General features: G+C 37.1%; 1 protein-coding gene across 2 annotated transcripts in view; it reads left to right on the top strand.

Moving 5' to 3' along the window:
• Positions 1-1,488: 1,488 nt before the first annotated feature.
• The window catches only part of CDKL2 (cyclin dependent kinase like 2), a 39,134-nt gene continuing 23,433 nt past the window's right edge, over positions 1,489-17,189 (top strand). For both annotated transcript variants that reach the window (XM_080665129.1, XM_080665130.1), the window contains exons 1-6: positions 1,489-1,993; positions 4,401-4,599; positions 8,338-8,532; positions 10,964-11,142; positions 12,189-12,301; positions 13,538-13,677. In XM_080665129.1, coding sequence (XP_080521255.1) covers positions 4,432-4,599; positions 8,338-8,532; positions 10,964-11,142; positions 12,189-12,301; positions 13,538-13,677 — 795 coding nt within the window. In that variant the 5' untranslated portion in view covers positions 1,489-1,993; positions 4,401-4,431. The remainder of the gene's footprint in view (positions 1,994-4,400; positions 4,600-8,337; positions 8,533-10,963; positions 11,143-12,188; positions 12,302-13,537; positions 13,678-17,189) is intronic.

Here is a 17,189-nt window from a genome sequence, read left to right on the forward strand (position 1 = left end):
AAAGCAAAAATATTTTTGCATTCTTATCAAGCTTCAGGCCCCCCAAACCTGGATTTGTCATTTTATAAAAGGTGATCCGCCCCTCGTATAAAATAAGTTCATCAGATTCTGTTATAGCCTGAGGTAACAACATTGGGCATGGCTCCCTTCAACTTGGTCACAGCAAAGGAAGAGATAATTGCTATATTAAGACTTATATCCTGGATTGACCAAATACTTACATTATTTTCATACCTAGGTCCTAGGTCTTGTCCTTAATATTACAGGTTCAGGAACTAGTTTTTAAACCTTTTGATCAATGTGATCAAGCACTGAAAAATTAATTCATGCTAACCAAACTCTCAAAGGATTATTTATAAACTAGAATGTTTATTTCTTAGTACACAAAAAGGAATTAATACTGTAATATTGACTGGGTATAAATATCTGCTATCCAGAACACACTTAACTGAATCAAGATAGAGATCAAATATGATTATAAAACGTTTAGTTTTCATGATTTAACGTGAAAATAACTGAGTGCTGAAGGCGTCCTTACTGCAGAGGTATGGCCTAAACCCCTAAACCAGGGGTGGACAAACTTTTTGACTCGAGGGCCACAGTGGGTTCTTAAACTGGACCGGAGGGCCGGAACAAAAGCATGGATGGAGTGTTTGTGTGAACTAATATAAATTCAAAGTAAAGGAGCGGAGGGGAGAGCAAGAGAACTGGATAGAACAGCCAGATCCGGCCCGCGGGCCGTAGTTTGCCCACGGCTGCCCTAAACCCTGTTTCTTGGTGACTTAAGCATGTGCATGATTCTGATCTACCAGTCTTAACAGGTTATGTATGAATTGAGTTGGTCTGTGTATTAAAGATCGCACCCCCCCAACTGCACCCAATTTGGCTGCCATACGCCAGTACTGTGTTCTCCAACCTTCCTAGCCTTTGTCCTTTTATTTCATTCATGTTATCTCCATTCCCCTCACTTTCAGTGCCCAGGCTACTCTCAAGGTCCCTCCTAAGGTAAGTTCTGTCGTCACCTGCCTACTTTTACCTTGCCTCACCTATTAATCATCACCTCCTACCTAGACTGACACCCTCATCCTCCATCAGGCCCAGACTGGCCCCACCTCTCACACCGAATCTTCCCGGGTGAGGGCGCCGTGGGCCCGCTCCCCGCCCCAGCGGGGAAGCTGCGGGGAAACACTTTATCGAGCTCTTTGCATCATCTCCCTCTTCCATTTTCTCCCAGTCCTACAAACCACCACCACATTTACCCTCCCCATGAACACCAGAATCGTCTCTTGCCCATATCTGTGGGGAGAGGTCTCCAGCGAAGGCAGAAAGGTGTCTCCTTACTTAATGTAGGTGTGTCCAGATGCTGGCACCCACGCCGTCAGTGAGCGGAACCCGGGCGGAGCCCCAGGTGAAGGGGAAGGGTGGTTGGCGCTAAGCCAATCATAGCTCATGACAACAGGGATCAGCCAATCAGAACACGGGGTGCTTGGCGCAGGGTAAGGACCCGCCCCCTTGCAGCTGGGTGGCCAACGCCTTCGCCCAGGGCTGGCTAGAGCTGAGCTGGTTCCCGAGTCCAGAGACTGGGCACCTTCCGAGCTGGGACCCTGCCTCCCACCCCAGCTGGTTTCTCTGCCGGCCTTGGCCTTAGCAGGTGTCGATCCTGCCGTGGACGCATTCTGACCTGAGCCGTATCTCTCCCGGGAGACTTTGTGCCTATGGTTGGGGACAGAGTGAGGTCGTTGCCTTGACGACGACAGCATGCAGGCAGTGGTCCTCCTGAGTGTGAGCTTGGGGCGGGCCGAGGCCAATCTGCCTCTCTCTGCTTCACCTGGGGCCCGTGACTGTGTCCTCACTAGGAATCGTAACAGCACTGAAATTGCTAGTTTGCTAGTCAGCATTTTTTAGACCCGCGAGAGAGATGAATTTCACCTCAAATTTGTTTCCAAGTTGAAAACCTTTGGGTCTTTCCACGTGAAAGGATATTAAAGAAGCAGTAAGTATAATACTTTTAAAGGCTTCTATTATCTCACTCTTTATGTACAATAGATTTCAATCTCTTTAACAAGATAAATTAGCATTATTTTTATCTAACTTGTTGGTATTAGAACTATACTCTTACATGGCACATGTCCAGAAATACCACATTGCCAGTCGGGCAGGCTTCGTTTGTATTTCCCTTACATTCGGGGGTAGAAGGCATGAAAAGTTATAGTTTATGAGTAACTGTTTCAGGAAACAAGAGGCTTTATAAGCTGTGATAGCTTTAAGGTATTTGCAGGCAGTGCCACTTGAAAAATGGGTGTGTTCAATGTGCTGTAACCAAATGTGCAATTGGCTGCAAGAATAAATTTGGAGTAGTCAACTTACACAGTGTTAGCTTATAATATGCTTCCAAACATCTTAGATATGCTTAAGGTAATTTTAATTTGCTTTTTCAAATAATGGGAAGACCAGTTGCAAAATATTTTTAAATGATGCAAGTTATAGATTCCATCTATTTTTGTCCTTGACATCATAAACCTACAGTCTATGGGACACTGCTGTGTAAACAGTTTATAGTATTATCAAAGCTGGTAGTAAAATAATGAAATAATTTGAGTTGCAGTTGACTTGGATTTATTTTCATTCACCCTTCACCCCAGGTCAATCTTCTGGTTTTCCATGTATATCTATATAGAACCTATATAAATTATCATATGTAAAATGCTAAAAATATATTCATTGGATTATCATAGTTTGTTAAAGAGAGGATATTTGTATTGTCTTTATCATCAGTGTAACAATAAGGAAGCGAGGAAAAGCATCACAACTCACCATCCGGTAAATTAGTTTCAGATTGCCATAAATACACAACGTAATAGGTGATAATATTTCCCCCTTCTTTTATAAATGAGTATTTTTATAGTGTTAGGTTAAAAAATTTAACCATGAACCATCATTTGAATATAAGCTTACTTAAAGGTATTTTTTCCTCCTTAAACTTTTAGAAATGTAATGGGGTTAAGATGAATATTTTTTATTTTTTGGTTCTAGAATTTAATTTCAACACCATATTTAAAAATAAAGTTTGAAATTTGCAATAAAACTTATGAGTTAAAATCTTTTCAGTATTTGGGCTGAAAAGTTTTTTTTTTCTGTACTAAAATATGTCGTGGACTGATTGCTGGACCTTCGTCAATCATTAGTAAAGTAAGAAAGGTTTTATTAGGGTTGCCTTTATCCAGAAAATGACATGTAATTGGGAGTAGAAAAGAATTATAAACACAGCCTGGCTGGTGTGGCTCAGTAATTGAGCATCAACCAATGAACTAGTAGGTCACACAGTTTGATTCCTGGTCAGGGCGAATGCCTGGGTTGCAGGCTCCATCCCCAGTGCGGGGTGTTCAGGAGGCAGCCAATCAATGATTCTCTCTCATCATTGATGTTTCTATCTCTCTCTTCCTCTCCCTTTCTGAAATCAATAAAAAAGTATTTAAAAAGAAAAGAATTATAAGCACAAAACTCAAATGATTATTCTCATAGTGAGTAATCATTAAAAGGATTTTTGAAATACTCTATTTGGTACTATTAATATTTAATTTATAAAACCTGCCTATATACTGTGATATTATTGTTATTTTCTAAGTTCAATATAGTAATTTAATTAATATAGTAAGAAAAATAAAGAAAATTAGCTTATCAAAGGTTCTTAGTATTCATTTGGTAAGTGACCATTTTGTGAACAAATATTCTTCCTCATTGAGTAGAGAGTATATAAAAATTTTCATCTTTGATCTTTTAATCCTGATGTAAAAAAAAATAAACATGATCTTCACTAAAACCAAATTCAGTTGCGACTTTTTCACCTTTGTGTGAAAAGGAATCATATTTTTTCTAAAGTGAGCTGTAGCCCTAACTGGAAGGGTCCCAGGTTCGATTCCAGTCAAGGGCATGTACCTTGGTTGGGGCACATCCCCAGTAGGGGGTGTGCAGGAGGCAGCTGATCAATATTTCTCTCTTGTCAATGTTTCTAACTCTCTATCCCTCTCTCTTCCTCTCTGTAAAAAATCAATAAAATATATTAAAAAAAAATAAAGTGAGCTGTAATTGTTTTGTATGGTAGTTCTAGTGTTACTTTATCCAAATTAAAAATATGTTGAATTTCATCAACATGACATTTAGTAATTTAAATTTAAAGTTAATGGCTTCAGTTATATTTGTGTTGTCTATTATGAAATGTATATGAATATTTTGAAAACATAACAAAATTGGAAACAATAAGAAATTGTGAGTCAGCAAGGGAGAACCATCAACACAATGACTGCTTTAATATGGAAAACAAGTTGGGAAGAATTACTTTGCTGGGAGTGTGGAGAAAATTAATATACTCAACATTATTAACTATATTTTGGTTTTTACAGCAAGAAAAAATCCTTCTGGTTTTGAATTAAAATGGAAAAATATGAGAACCTAGGATTGGTTGGAGAAGGGAGCTATGGAATGGTGATGAAGTGTAGGAATAAAGATACTGGAAGAATTGTAGCCATTAAGAAGTTCTTAGAAAGTGATGATGACAAAATGGTTAAAAAAATTGCTATGCGAGAAATCAAGTTACTAAAGGTGAGTAAATATTTTGTTAAAAAAAATAAGTTGTTTCTTGATCAAGATTACATTTTGGGGGAAATTACTGTTATTATATTTGTTTCATATATTACAAGGTTTAAAGTATATATTTTTTGGCAATAAACAAATAAAATGATTACATATGTATATTCATTTATATCATGAACATAACTAAATTGTCCTTGACATGATAAACCTACAGTCTAGTCCTTGATAAAAACATGCTATCTTAGTGGAAGGAAAAATTATTTAAAAAGGAGAGAGAAAATAACGTTGAGACTTTTTTTCTAAGACTTTTTTATTTGAAAATAATTGATAGACATTAAATGGAAGTTAAAATGGCAAATGTATGGAAAGTTGATTTAAAAAGTACTTGTTGCTTCTCTCTCTCTTTCTCCCTCCCTCTCTCTCTCTCTCTCTCTCTCTCTCTCTCTCTCTCTCTCTCTCTGTCTACCTCCCTAGGTAGGTAGAGCTAGCCAGCTATCATTTGTATTGGGGGGGGGGTCCCCAAAGACCACTCCAATGTGCAGTGATTCACTAGGAGGACTCAGCACTCTGCAATTGTACTCATGGCCATGATTTATTACACTGAAAGGATATAAAGCAAAATCAGCTAAGGGAAACCTGTTAAGGCTTCTAAGCATCCCCTTCTAGTGGAGTCACGCAGCAGGACACTCTTATTTCCTCCAGCAAAGAGTTGTGATAACACATGTGAAATATTGTCTACCAAGGAAATTCATTAGATTCTCAGTGTGCAGGGTTTTTATTGGTGACTGGTCATGTAGGCATATCTGCCTGGCTCGTACCAAAATTTCAGACTCCCAGAAGGAATGCAGGTATTCAGCATAAACAATATTGTTTGCACAGTGCGCCATTTTTATCAATTCTGGAAATGAAGGGAATCCTCCTGAAATCCAAGTTCCCAGGTACCAACCAAGGATTCCCAGGTACCAGCCACGGTGCCAGCATGCCTATCTAAGGATAGCAGTCTCAGGCCTGCTATGTTACGTCCCTCTTTCTTTAATCAGTCTCACGAGAAGTTTATTAATTTTGTTTATCTTTAGAAAGAACCAACTTTTAGCTTTGTTAATCTTCGCTATTATTTATTTCTCTTCTATTTCATTAATTTTAGTTTTTTAGTCTTTCATTCCTTCTACTTATTTTGGGAGGGTTTATTTTGTAGTTCTTTTTTCCAACTAGTTGAAATACATACTTATGTCTTTTAATAGTATTTCCAGCCTCTCCCCCCACCTCCTTTATGCATTTAAAGCTATAAATTTCCCTCTCAGAACAGTTTGGTATGTATATTTTCTTATTGCCCTGAATTTCCAAATATTTGGAAATTTTCTAGATTTTCCTTCCCTGGTTTTTTCACTTTTGATATAATTGCCCTGTGATATGAGTATATACTGTGTAAGATTTTATTCCTTTGAAATTTCTTGATACATGCTTTTTGGTTCAGAATATACTAAGAAACAAAAAAATTTTTCTCATGTACTTGAAAAGTATTCCATTAAATTAGCTTTTGTTACTTGCATTGATTAAATCTTCTAAATTCTCACTAACTCTGTGTGTGTGTATGTGTGTGTTTGTTCTATCCAGTGCTGAGAAGAAATATGTTAAAATCTTCTGTGATTATTGATTTGTCCTTTTAAAATTTTAATTCAGTTAAGATTTAAATTTACAAGTAGAAAAGCCATATCATTAATATTTTATATCTAGAATTATTATATCTTCATGCTGAATCAAATCTTTTACCATCATGAAATAACTTTTTTTTAAAATCCTCACCTAAGGAATGAGGATATTTTTTCCATTGATTTTTTTTTTTTTTTTTTTTCAGAGAGAGTAGAAGGGAGGGAGAGAAAGGAGAGAAACATCAGTGTGAGAGAGACACATCGATTTATTGCCTCCCACATGTGCCCTGATGGGGATAGAATCTGCAACCCAGGCACATGCCCTTGGCCGGGAATAAAACCCAAGACCCTCCCATGTGCAGGCTGTGCATAGGCCAACGTTCTGTAATCACTGAGTCATGCCGGCAAGGGCTGAAATAACTTTTTATTATAGTAATGTTTTTTCTTAAAGTCTGTTTTGGCTGAAACTAATAAGGCTACAGTAGTTTAATTTTGGTTAATGTTTGCATAGTATATCTTTTTCCATTTTTGTTTTACTGTTGAGGGTATTACAGATGTCTCCCATTTCTCCCCCCTTTACCCTCTTCTGCCTGGCTCCCCATCTCAGTCCTTGTTTAGATGTGCCTCTTGTGAACATAGAGTTACATTTTTCTTTCATCATGTTTGACAACCTTTGTATCTTAATTGAAAGAGTTAGCCCACCTACATGTAATATAGTTTCTGATATATTTAGGTATAAATGTACCATCTTAATATATGCTATTTGTCTCACTGGTTCTGTATTCTTTTTTTTTCTTTCTGTCTTTGGATGGATTACATTTATCATTCCTTTATTTTCTCAAATAATTAGAAAATTATATATTGTTTCTTTTTGTGGTTATCCTAGACATTTGCGAACGTCTAACAGTATCCAGTAATTTTATCCTTCTTCCAAACCTTGCAATAATCACCTCTAGTTATTCCCTTTTATCTTTTATGTTATTTAAACATCATAAGACGTAATTATTTTTAAATGTTTATTTAGATTTGTTTTTACCACTTTCTTTGTTCTTCCTTTCTTTCTGCATTTATTATTTATCTGTGATCTCTTCCCTTCTTGTTTAGGATTTCCTTTTGTGAGGAAATACTGAAGATAAAACATTTCAATTTTAGTTTGCATGAAAATATCTTTATTTTGTTATTATTCATGAAGTATATTTTTGCTATGTATAGAATTTCAGGTTGGCAATTATTTTCTTTCAACAAAATGAAAATAACATTGTTTTGTCCTCTGGCTTCAATTATGGCTCTTGAGAAGTCAGCTGTCAGTCCGATTGCTGCTCTTTTTTAAGTTTGTTCTTTTATGTCTGGATCTTTTTTTTTCCCTTTCAACTTTTTATTGACATATACATATAGAAAAGTATACATATCATAAAAATATATCTCTATGGATTTAAATAACTGAATAACCCATGTAACCACCATCTAAATCAAGTAAGAGAACACGAAAATAACCCCAGAAGGCCCCCTATCCTCCCCCCACCCCCTACCCCCACCCCCCTACTCCCCGCCCCTTATACCTTCTCTAGTCACTACCGTCTTCCTTTTCCACTCAGGTCACAACTGTCTTGATTACAATCAACATAAGTTAGTTTTATTTTCTGCAACCTTGTTCCCATTATATCTAAGAAGGTTTTGGGTTGTTTTTTTGTTGTTGTCGTTTTTCCTTTTCAGGGTATGTCACCAACTTTGGAGAACTCTGCTCTGCCAGCTTTGTGGCCATAGATAATCTCTTGGTATCTTCCTACACTCCTGTTTGACCTTGATTGCATTCTGCAGTTTCACTTCATTTGTTGTGGGTAGGGGTCATAGATCCTACCTAGTTTCATCAGAAATAAAGCTATATTTCTTTTCCTTATTGGTTTTATTGTGTTCTCTGAGAGGACAATAGAGCAATGTGGTCTTTTAACTAGAATTTAAAAACCAGGATATACATTTACAATTTATACTGTTCATGCATTTTATTTCTATGTCTTTCTTATGCTAAGACCTATTTTGGATTGTCACTAATTGCTAATCATTTGATGTTGTAAAAACTATTTTGCATTTTTTATAACAGCAACTGAGGCATGAAAATCTGGTGAATCTGTTGGAGGTGTGTAAGAAAAAAAAACGATGGTACCTAGTCTTTGAGTTTGTTGACCATACCATTCTTGATGACTTGGAACTCTTTCCAAATGGACTAGACTACCAGCTGGTTCAAAAGTATTTGTTTCAGATTATTAATGGAATTGGATTTTGTCATAGTCACAATGTAAGTATTTAGTTTAAATAATTATTTTGCCAATTATTGACTCTCCAGGCACCAGTCATTTAATTTAATGAGATACTTGTTTAAAGTTTGGACCAGTAAAGTCATAGAAATGAACTGTTACTTTGACATTGCCAATTTTCATGTGCCACAATACATGTATTCTTTTCCCCACCATCTTATTATGAAAAGTGTGGGCCATACCATACTGAAAAATAAAAAGAGTGTGCAATGAATACCCATATAATCTACCACCCAGATTCTATACGTGTTAATATTTTTCCATATTTTCTTTATGATGTATTTATTTATCTATTAATATACTTATCTATTTATTAATGTCTTATTTATGTATTTGTAAGTAAATTACAGATATCAGTACACTTCAACTCTAAATACTTTGGCTATATATATTAACTAGAGTTTAATATTTTTTTTGCTTTTGTTTGAGGTGACATTTACTGAGTGAAATGCACAAATTCTAACATATGAGTTTTGACAAATGCATTCACCAAGGATCCATGTATATGTTAGTTCAGATTCTGTTGCTGTGTTGTGAAGTATAAAAATCCCTGCTCTTCATGGGACAGATTGTCGAATCTCAGAGAGAAGGAAGGGGTGGATGGGTGGGTGGGAAGAGATCAACCAAAGAACTTGTATGCATATATGCATAACCCATGGACACAGACAGTGTGGTGAAGGCCTGGGGTGAGGGGTGAGGGCGGGCTAGAAGATGTCAATGGGGAAAAAGGGGGACATATGTAACATTTTCAACAATAAAGATTCTTTAAAAAATCCCTGCTCTTAGCCTGTAGTCTATCACAATAATTTTATATCCTTTGAGCATCAATAAGAGTACCTCTAGATAAAATGGCACAAAGTACAAAATGAATAACTAAACACATTATCCTCCCAGTTTTACAAAATATTTTAAATGACATTTTTTATGTGATTATAAAAGTAATAGATGCTAACGGTAGATGTGGGGGTGGCCCTGTGAGCTTGCATGGATGTAATAGCAGTTGGTAGCCTCTGCAAAATGCTCAGTTATGGCATAGTGCCATTTAAGATGCTGGTCCCCTGAAAGATTTTAAAATATATATAAAATTTTTTCAAAATACAGTTTACTTGTATTAGAGAATTAGGTCTAATATTTTGTTTTGCCTAGCTGTAGAATTTTTAGTATTGTCTCCCAGTGTTGATATTTTCTCCTTTACAAATCTTACCACTGACCTTGTTGACCCTCTTTATATTTCTTTTTTTAAAACATATTTTTATTGATTTCAGAGAGAGGAAGGGAGAAGGAGAGAGAAACATCAATGATGAGAGAGAATCATCGCTCGGCTGCCTTCTGCATGCTCCCTATTGGGGATCAAGCCCACAACCTGGGCATGTGCCCTGACTAGGAATTGAACCCTGACCTCCTGGTTGATGAGTTGATGCTCAGCGACTGAGCCACACTGGCCTGGCGACCCTCTTTACATTTCTAATTGCCTGAATAATGCCTCCCCTTGGATGCTCAGCAATCCTCATAAAGGTCCCTATGGCTAAAAGTAAACTGCTAATTATTCCATCAAAACTAACTTTTTCTAAGCTTTTTAATTTTTGCAATAAAACCACCATTCTTTTAGATTCCCATGTTTAAATAAAATATCTGAGACTACTTCCTAAGCTCTATTGATGCTTGATTTAAAATATTTATAAACTATGTCTCCTCCTTTCCATTCCTCCAAGCACCAGTCTAGTTTAGGCCCTTATTGCCCCATAGTTGTCCCACTGCTCTTTTCCCTGCCTCTAGTCCCTCTCTCTGATTTAGCTTGTTTATGGCCAAAATCTTTAATCGTCATATTGGTCATACCACTTCCATGGGTTCCCATGGCCTTGACAGGAGTTCAGACCTCAGGCTGGCAGTTGAGACATCCTTTCTCCCTGGTATATAACCTGTACTATGGAAGTAACATTTCTCTAGTCTCCTGATCTATTTCTCTTCATTCTTTTGTTCTCTTTGTTACCTTCACTTGGAGTGCCCTTTCATTTCCACATTTATCCAGGTCATTCTTAGATTAAAGGCCTACTTAGAGCCCACCCCGTTCATAACATTTTTCCTTGATTACCCAATCTTTGATTACAGCTTTATTCTCTTAATCTTGAGAGCTGTGAGTAACAGAACAATATATATATATTGTTTTTATATACATATATATGTATATAAAATCTAGTATCTTTGATTATTTACATAAAATTTTAAGCATAAATGTTATTTCTTTCCCAACTAGATTTCAGGTTCTTTAAAGCCAGGAAGAATTTCATATGCTTTTATTTCTATTCATTATAGGGACAAAAACAGTGCCCTGTACTTGGCAGGCACTAAAAACATAATTAACTTGTTTACCTTGTTGTGCCAATATATGTCATTCTCTGTTTTTTGTCTTAGATCATACACAGAGATATCAAGCCAGAGAATATATTAGTCTCCCAGTCTGGTGTTGTCAAGTTATGTGATTTTGGATTTGCACGGACATTGGCAGCTCCTGGGGAGGTTTATACTGATTATGTGGCAACCCGATGGTACAGAGCTCCAGAACTATTGGTTGGTGATGTGAAGTATGGCAAGTAAGACATGGTGGTGGTGGTGTGGGGGGTGCTAATATCTTTCTAATATAAAAAAGATTCCTCTAACACTGGAAGGAAGTTTTGAATTTAGGGAACTTTACAAAGTAATTTGTAATTTTTGGTGCTTCCCCTTTAAGTATTCTTGTGAAACAATTTGGGGTGAGTATACTAATATTTTAAAGATAGGGAAATCAAGGTGAGCAAGTAGTCTGTTTTCTTGTAGTGGTTCAGAAATAGGTATACTATATTTCACTTATAAAGAGAGGTAACATGGATTAGATAAGTCTGAAACTATTGGAATGAGGTGAGTGGACAAGGCTCAGGGTAAAAATAATGTTTTTAAAACATAATTGTTTCCATAAATGAATCAAAGAAGATGGGATTGTAACTTTTACTGCTTTTATTGAAATCTTTAAAAAATATTTTCTACAATTTCTGTTTTCAGATTATACATCATTTAATGTTTTCTTGATTACTTTAAGTTCTCCTTTTACTGTCATACTGTAACCTTTATATCATTTTATAATATAACTATGACCTTGAGAAATTTCAAGGTAGTTGTCCTTATGCTAATAATGCCAGAATATTCTTTAAGTTCTTACAACTGATTTTAAAGACAGTTTTTCTATTTTTTTTCTCTATTAGCTTTCAATTTTCCTTCTTGTTACTATATGTGTCCCTAACGACCACCTCCTTCTAGTAGTTTTCAGTGTATGGTGGGATAGGCTGATTAACTCATCAGAATGATGTGTAAACAAAGAATGAATAGCTTCTAAATGAAAACCCAAAAGGCTTATCCTCAGAATAAAGGACACATAACTATTACGACTTTTTAGAAGACTTTTCCCTCTATGTCACATGATCAAAGTTTCTGGAAATCTGACTTACATAAAATTGGGAATTAGTACTTTAAGTTTATAGGTGATTTAAAGCTTGCTACTACTATTCTCAATACCTAGAATATTTAGTAGTAATATGCAGAGCAGATTCAAGTCACAGTTAACATATAAGGAGGCAGATTTTACACCACACTGCTTTTCTTTCAGAGCTGTTGATATATGGGCCATTGGTTGTCTGGTAACTGAAATGCTCATGGGGGAACCCCTCTTTCCTGGAGATTCTGATATTGATCAGCTATATCATATTATGACATGTTTAGGTAAGATTATGCATCTGCATTTTCAATTCTAGAGGCTTTCTCCTGTGCTTGTTTGTTTGTTTGTATTGATTTTACAAGGTAGGAAGCAAATAGGAAATTTTCATATGTATGTACATATTCATTCATTCTCAGCCTGGCCTTGGTCTGTGTGACCTATGGTCTTAATCATGCTTTCACTCCACCTACCGCCCCACTTCCCCCTAAAGAGCAAAGGTTATATATATTTCTCTGTACTTTTGCATTCAGTCACACATAGAAAGGATGCAAATGATTGCTTATTACCTATGGATCAATAAGCATTTGGTGTAATATGACTATACCCTCATCCCCACCTTCAAATTGAGAGATACAGAGACTTCCAAGGTAGTTTAATCTTGTTGCAGATGTGACTTTTGTTGTTAGTGCTTTGGATGGAGTGTCAAAGCTAGATTACCACATTATTCTCACATTTGTTGAAATATCAACTTCTTCGTTGGGAGATAGAACTTGGAAAATCGAAAAAATGGTAAAATACGTGGGGGCTATTTAACTATTGGGTTTTAAGTTTCCAGGTAGAAATTCAACAAACAATATAATGGGTTCATATATATTTCATGCTGAGATAGGTACTGAAGTTGATAAAAAAAAGATAAAAGTGTAAAAATCAGACCTGAACATAATTATAAAATCAGTTGACCAAAAATTAAATTCTTAAATGATAAGACTGATTTACCTAGATTAGATTCTGACCATATTTTCATTGTTTTAGTCAGCACTTTTATGCTTTTTGGTGTTACAAATGAAGTGCTGGTGATTATATTTAAAAATTATAGCCCAGCCAGAGTGGTTCAGTGGTTGAGCGTCAACCTATGAACCAGGGGTCATGGTTCGATTCCTGGTCAGGGCACATGCCCAGGTTGTGGGCTCCATCCCCAGTGTGGAGCACACAGGAGGCAGCAGATCAATGATTCTCATCATTGATGTTTCAATTTCTCTCTCCCTTCCTCTCTGAAATCAATAACAATATATTTTTTAAAATTATAAAATGCTTTGCCTCTCCTTTTCCTATGCTCCTTCGTGTCTTCAGTTCAATGTTTACTGGCATATGAACTTTCATTAAGAGCACTGTCTTCAGTTGATTTTGCAGAGAGAGCCCCAACTTCATAAGCATGTCCTACTCTTTACTCTACATCACCTGTCTCTGCCATTACTCTCATGATGTATAATGACAGAGATGTGTGCTGTCCTCACCTCCAGGTAATCTTATTCCAAGGCACCAGGAGCTGTTTTATAAAAACCCTGCATTTGCTGGAGTAAGGTTGCCTGAAATCAAGGAAATGGAACCTCTTGAAAGACGCTATCCCAAGCTCCCTGAAGTTGTGATCGATTTAGCAAAGGTAACCATACTTTTTCTTTCACTTTCTGACAGGGAATTTATATTTCGGAGAGTTGGCTTTCTGTCTTTTTTTCTTGTTTAGTTGATCATTTAAGTCAACAATTTGTGTGTATGTATGTGTGGGGGTTTAGGGAGGATGACTTCAGAGATAAAAACCTGAAAATTTCACCTAAGAAATCATTTAGTGTTATTTAGCATGTTTTAAGTATGAAAACATCCTCATAGAGATGTTTTTAATGTTTAACATTTAAAGTGTAAGCCTTGTTTAAGTGGAAAAGGAAAATAGGGTAAGAAAATTAAAAGAAGGGCAGAGTAGTAGGAAAATTAATTAAATTAAATGGCATAGGATCATTGCCTGCGGTGTATTGTTAAACCAATAAGAATAGATACTACACTTGATCTGAGCCAAAAGGCCAAGAGGTGATCTGTTGTGTATCCCACTGAGCCACTGGATTTGGTGAAGCTAATTTGCAAATCATCATCACCTTTGCCTTGTGTTTGATTGAGGTAGATATTAGGGAGAGTCTCAATGGATCAAATTGTCTTTGAAAGTAGACATTTTGGAATTATTAGCTCAGAAAAATTCTTGTTAGGATTGTCCTAAAGTATTGATTAAATAAATATCTCTAAAACACCAGGATTACATAACATTTATCTAAGTTATTTTATTATCATTATTTTTAGTTTTCTATATAATTCATTAAAAAAGTTTAGTGAGCCCTGGCTGGTTTGGCTCAATGGATAGAGCGTCGGCCTACAGACTGAAGGGTCCCAGGTTTGATTCCAGTCAAAGGCACATGCCCAGATTGTGGGCTCCATCCCCAGTGGGGAGTGTGCAGGAAGCAGCTAATCAATGATTCTCTCTCATCATTGATGTTTGTATCTCTCTCCCTCTCCCTTCCTCTCTGAAATCAATAAGAATATATTTTTTAAAAAGTTTAGTGAGCTTATAACTAATCATAATAAGTTCTTAGAATAACACATTTCTAATTTTCTCTATAATCTAACACATGCAAATATTTTTCATTGAAACCTGCTTTATGATCAATCTATAAAGAGATTTAAAGGGAATAAAAATAAAATCATTGTCTAACTTATGGCCCTTATAGTAGAATCATATAACTTTTAAAACATTTTATTACAGAAATTTTCAACAGAAAATAAAGAATAACAATAGAATGTCTCCTCATATACTTGTCATCTAGCTTCAACAATTAACAACCTCCAGTGCAGTGTTCGGCAAACTCATTAGTCAACAGAGCCAAATATCAACAGTACAACGATTGAACTTTCTTTTGAGAGCCGAAAACCGACTTCCGCGCATGGGCCACGAAGTGTCAATCGCACTGTATGTGTGTGCCCGCACGTGGTATTTTGTGGAAGAGCCACACTCAAGGGGCCAAAGAGCCGCATGTGACTTGCGAGCCGCAGTTTGCCAACCATTGCTCTAGACAATCTTTATCATCTATCTACAACCTCAGCACCATTTTTTGAGCATTTTGAAACAAATTGCAGATATATTTTTTCAGTTATAAATACCTTAATTATATGTAGAACTTTTCTTGTTCATTTAAAGCTACTTATTGAGTCCCTTTTATTTTTACTAACATTGAATGGTTTCAATTAATCAGAACAAGCCCTGCATTACAATAGAATCTTCTATGTAAAGTATCTACCACAATAATAAGCACAGAGCAGGTCCTTTCCCTCCCATTCTGCAAGGGCTTTAACATTTCACCATAATTCCTTAATATCATAAAACATCTAATCAGAGGAGGGAATAATGGCGGCGGAATAGACAGACGTGTTCCGAGCCTTGTCCCGGAGCAGAAAGAAAGAACAGCTGAGGGACGCACAAGGAGTGTTTGTTGGCTGGTTGGGAGACAGCTGAATTCCAGAAGGAGGTGGGGGACTGCTGAACGGGGTTCCCCTGACCTGGCAGCACCAACTGCGGCTGGGTCCCCTCCCGGAGCTGCGGGCTTGGACGCGGAGTCTGCGCCATCTTGATCCGGAAAGTGGAGCTTATCTGAAGCCTGAGAATCCACAACTGCGGCACCCCAGGAACAGCTGCGAGCCCCAGAACAACGCTCCCCAACTGGCGCAAACACACGGGTTCAGAGGAGCTCTACACTCCACCACGGAAAGGTCAGATTTCGCCTGGGATAAGGTGAGGTCTCTGGTCCCGGCGGGAGAGAGGAACGCGCGTTTTGCGGGAGCTGGAGGACCAGGGAAGTCTGTGCCTAGAAAAATCCGTGGCTGTAGGGGCTGGCGTGATCTGTGATTGTGGAAAGGGGTCCTCAGAGCTGCTAAGAGAAGGGCACTCTAAAAAGCAACCCATTTTGATCTGAAGTGCAGGGACACCCTAAGAATTTCAGGCTGTCCAGACTTACGCGCAGCCCGTGCGCTCCCTTTGTGCCTGGGTTTACTCGCAGTCCTGGAGTTCGCACACTTGGGCTTTTTCCTCTTCAAATCCTTGCTTCTGATTACTAAGCCCAATACATAGGATCACCCAGTTGGGGACACCCTGGGAGACTGCAGGGGAAAGTTGTTTTTCTGGAACCTGGGGATCGGAGCGGGGAGTGACCATCAGAGAGTCAGCTCTGAGGCAGACCACGCCCACAGGCCGGTGGCAGTGCCACAGGGAAAGAAGGCTCTAACACTGCCTAGAGAGGCCATAGATAGACCCGGAAGTCAATCCAGAAACACTGCCACCCAGGGGCTGAATCACAAATTGACTCTTGCGTAATCAAAAATAAAGGAATACGAGAAATTAAGACACACCGCCTGCTTAAAATCAGGACTGGCTTACAACACCGAAGAGCAGTGGATCGCAGGGAACTGCAATACTGTCTGGACTGAGAAACAGGCGTGCCAAACAGAAAAACAGAGGAAGTGAATGACCTTCACTACTTCACATTTTATTTTTACCTTTTATTTTTTTATTTTTTATTTTTTTTTATTTTCATTTTTTGCATCCTTTAATCAAGAAACTTTTTTTTCTTTTTTCATCACTTGATTTTACCTTTTTAATGATTACATTTTTATTTTCAATCCGTATTATTACTACTGCTATTTTATCTTTTTTTTTTTTTTTAAAGTGTCATTTTATTTTCTCTTCATTTTATTTTGGGATTAGGGTTCTACATTCTATTTTTTATCTTTCCTTTAGCATCGTTTTACTCTATCTCAACTCTACCTTTAGGCCATCACTCTCTTCCTAACCTCCCCCTTTTCAGTGTCCTGTTTGTCTTACCCTTTTACTGCTTTAGATTTTCCCTATTCTTTCTGTTTACCCCTTGTTAAAATTTCACCCTACTTACATATCTAATCTCTAATCCCCTGCTCCAAGTCCACATACACCTCTCCCTTCGCTGTCTGAGCTATCCATAAACTTGTCCTTCTCTCTGTCCTTTTGTTGTTGTTTGCTTGAATGTAGATTATATCCAATTTTTATGCTGTTTTTGTGAGATTGTTTTGCTTATTCTTCTTTTGTTTATTTTTTTTGTTTGTTTT

The sequence above is a fragment of the Plecotus auritus genome (genome assembly GCF_963455305.1).
Source record: "Plecotus auritus genome assembly, chromosome: 1".
Lineage (NCBI taxonomy): Eukaryota > Metazoa > Chordata > Mammalia > Chiroptera > Vespertilionidae > Plecotus > Plecotus auritus.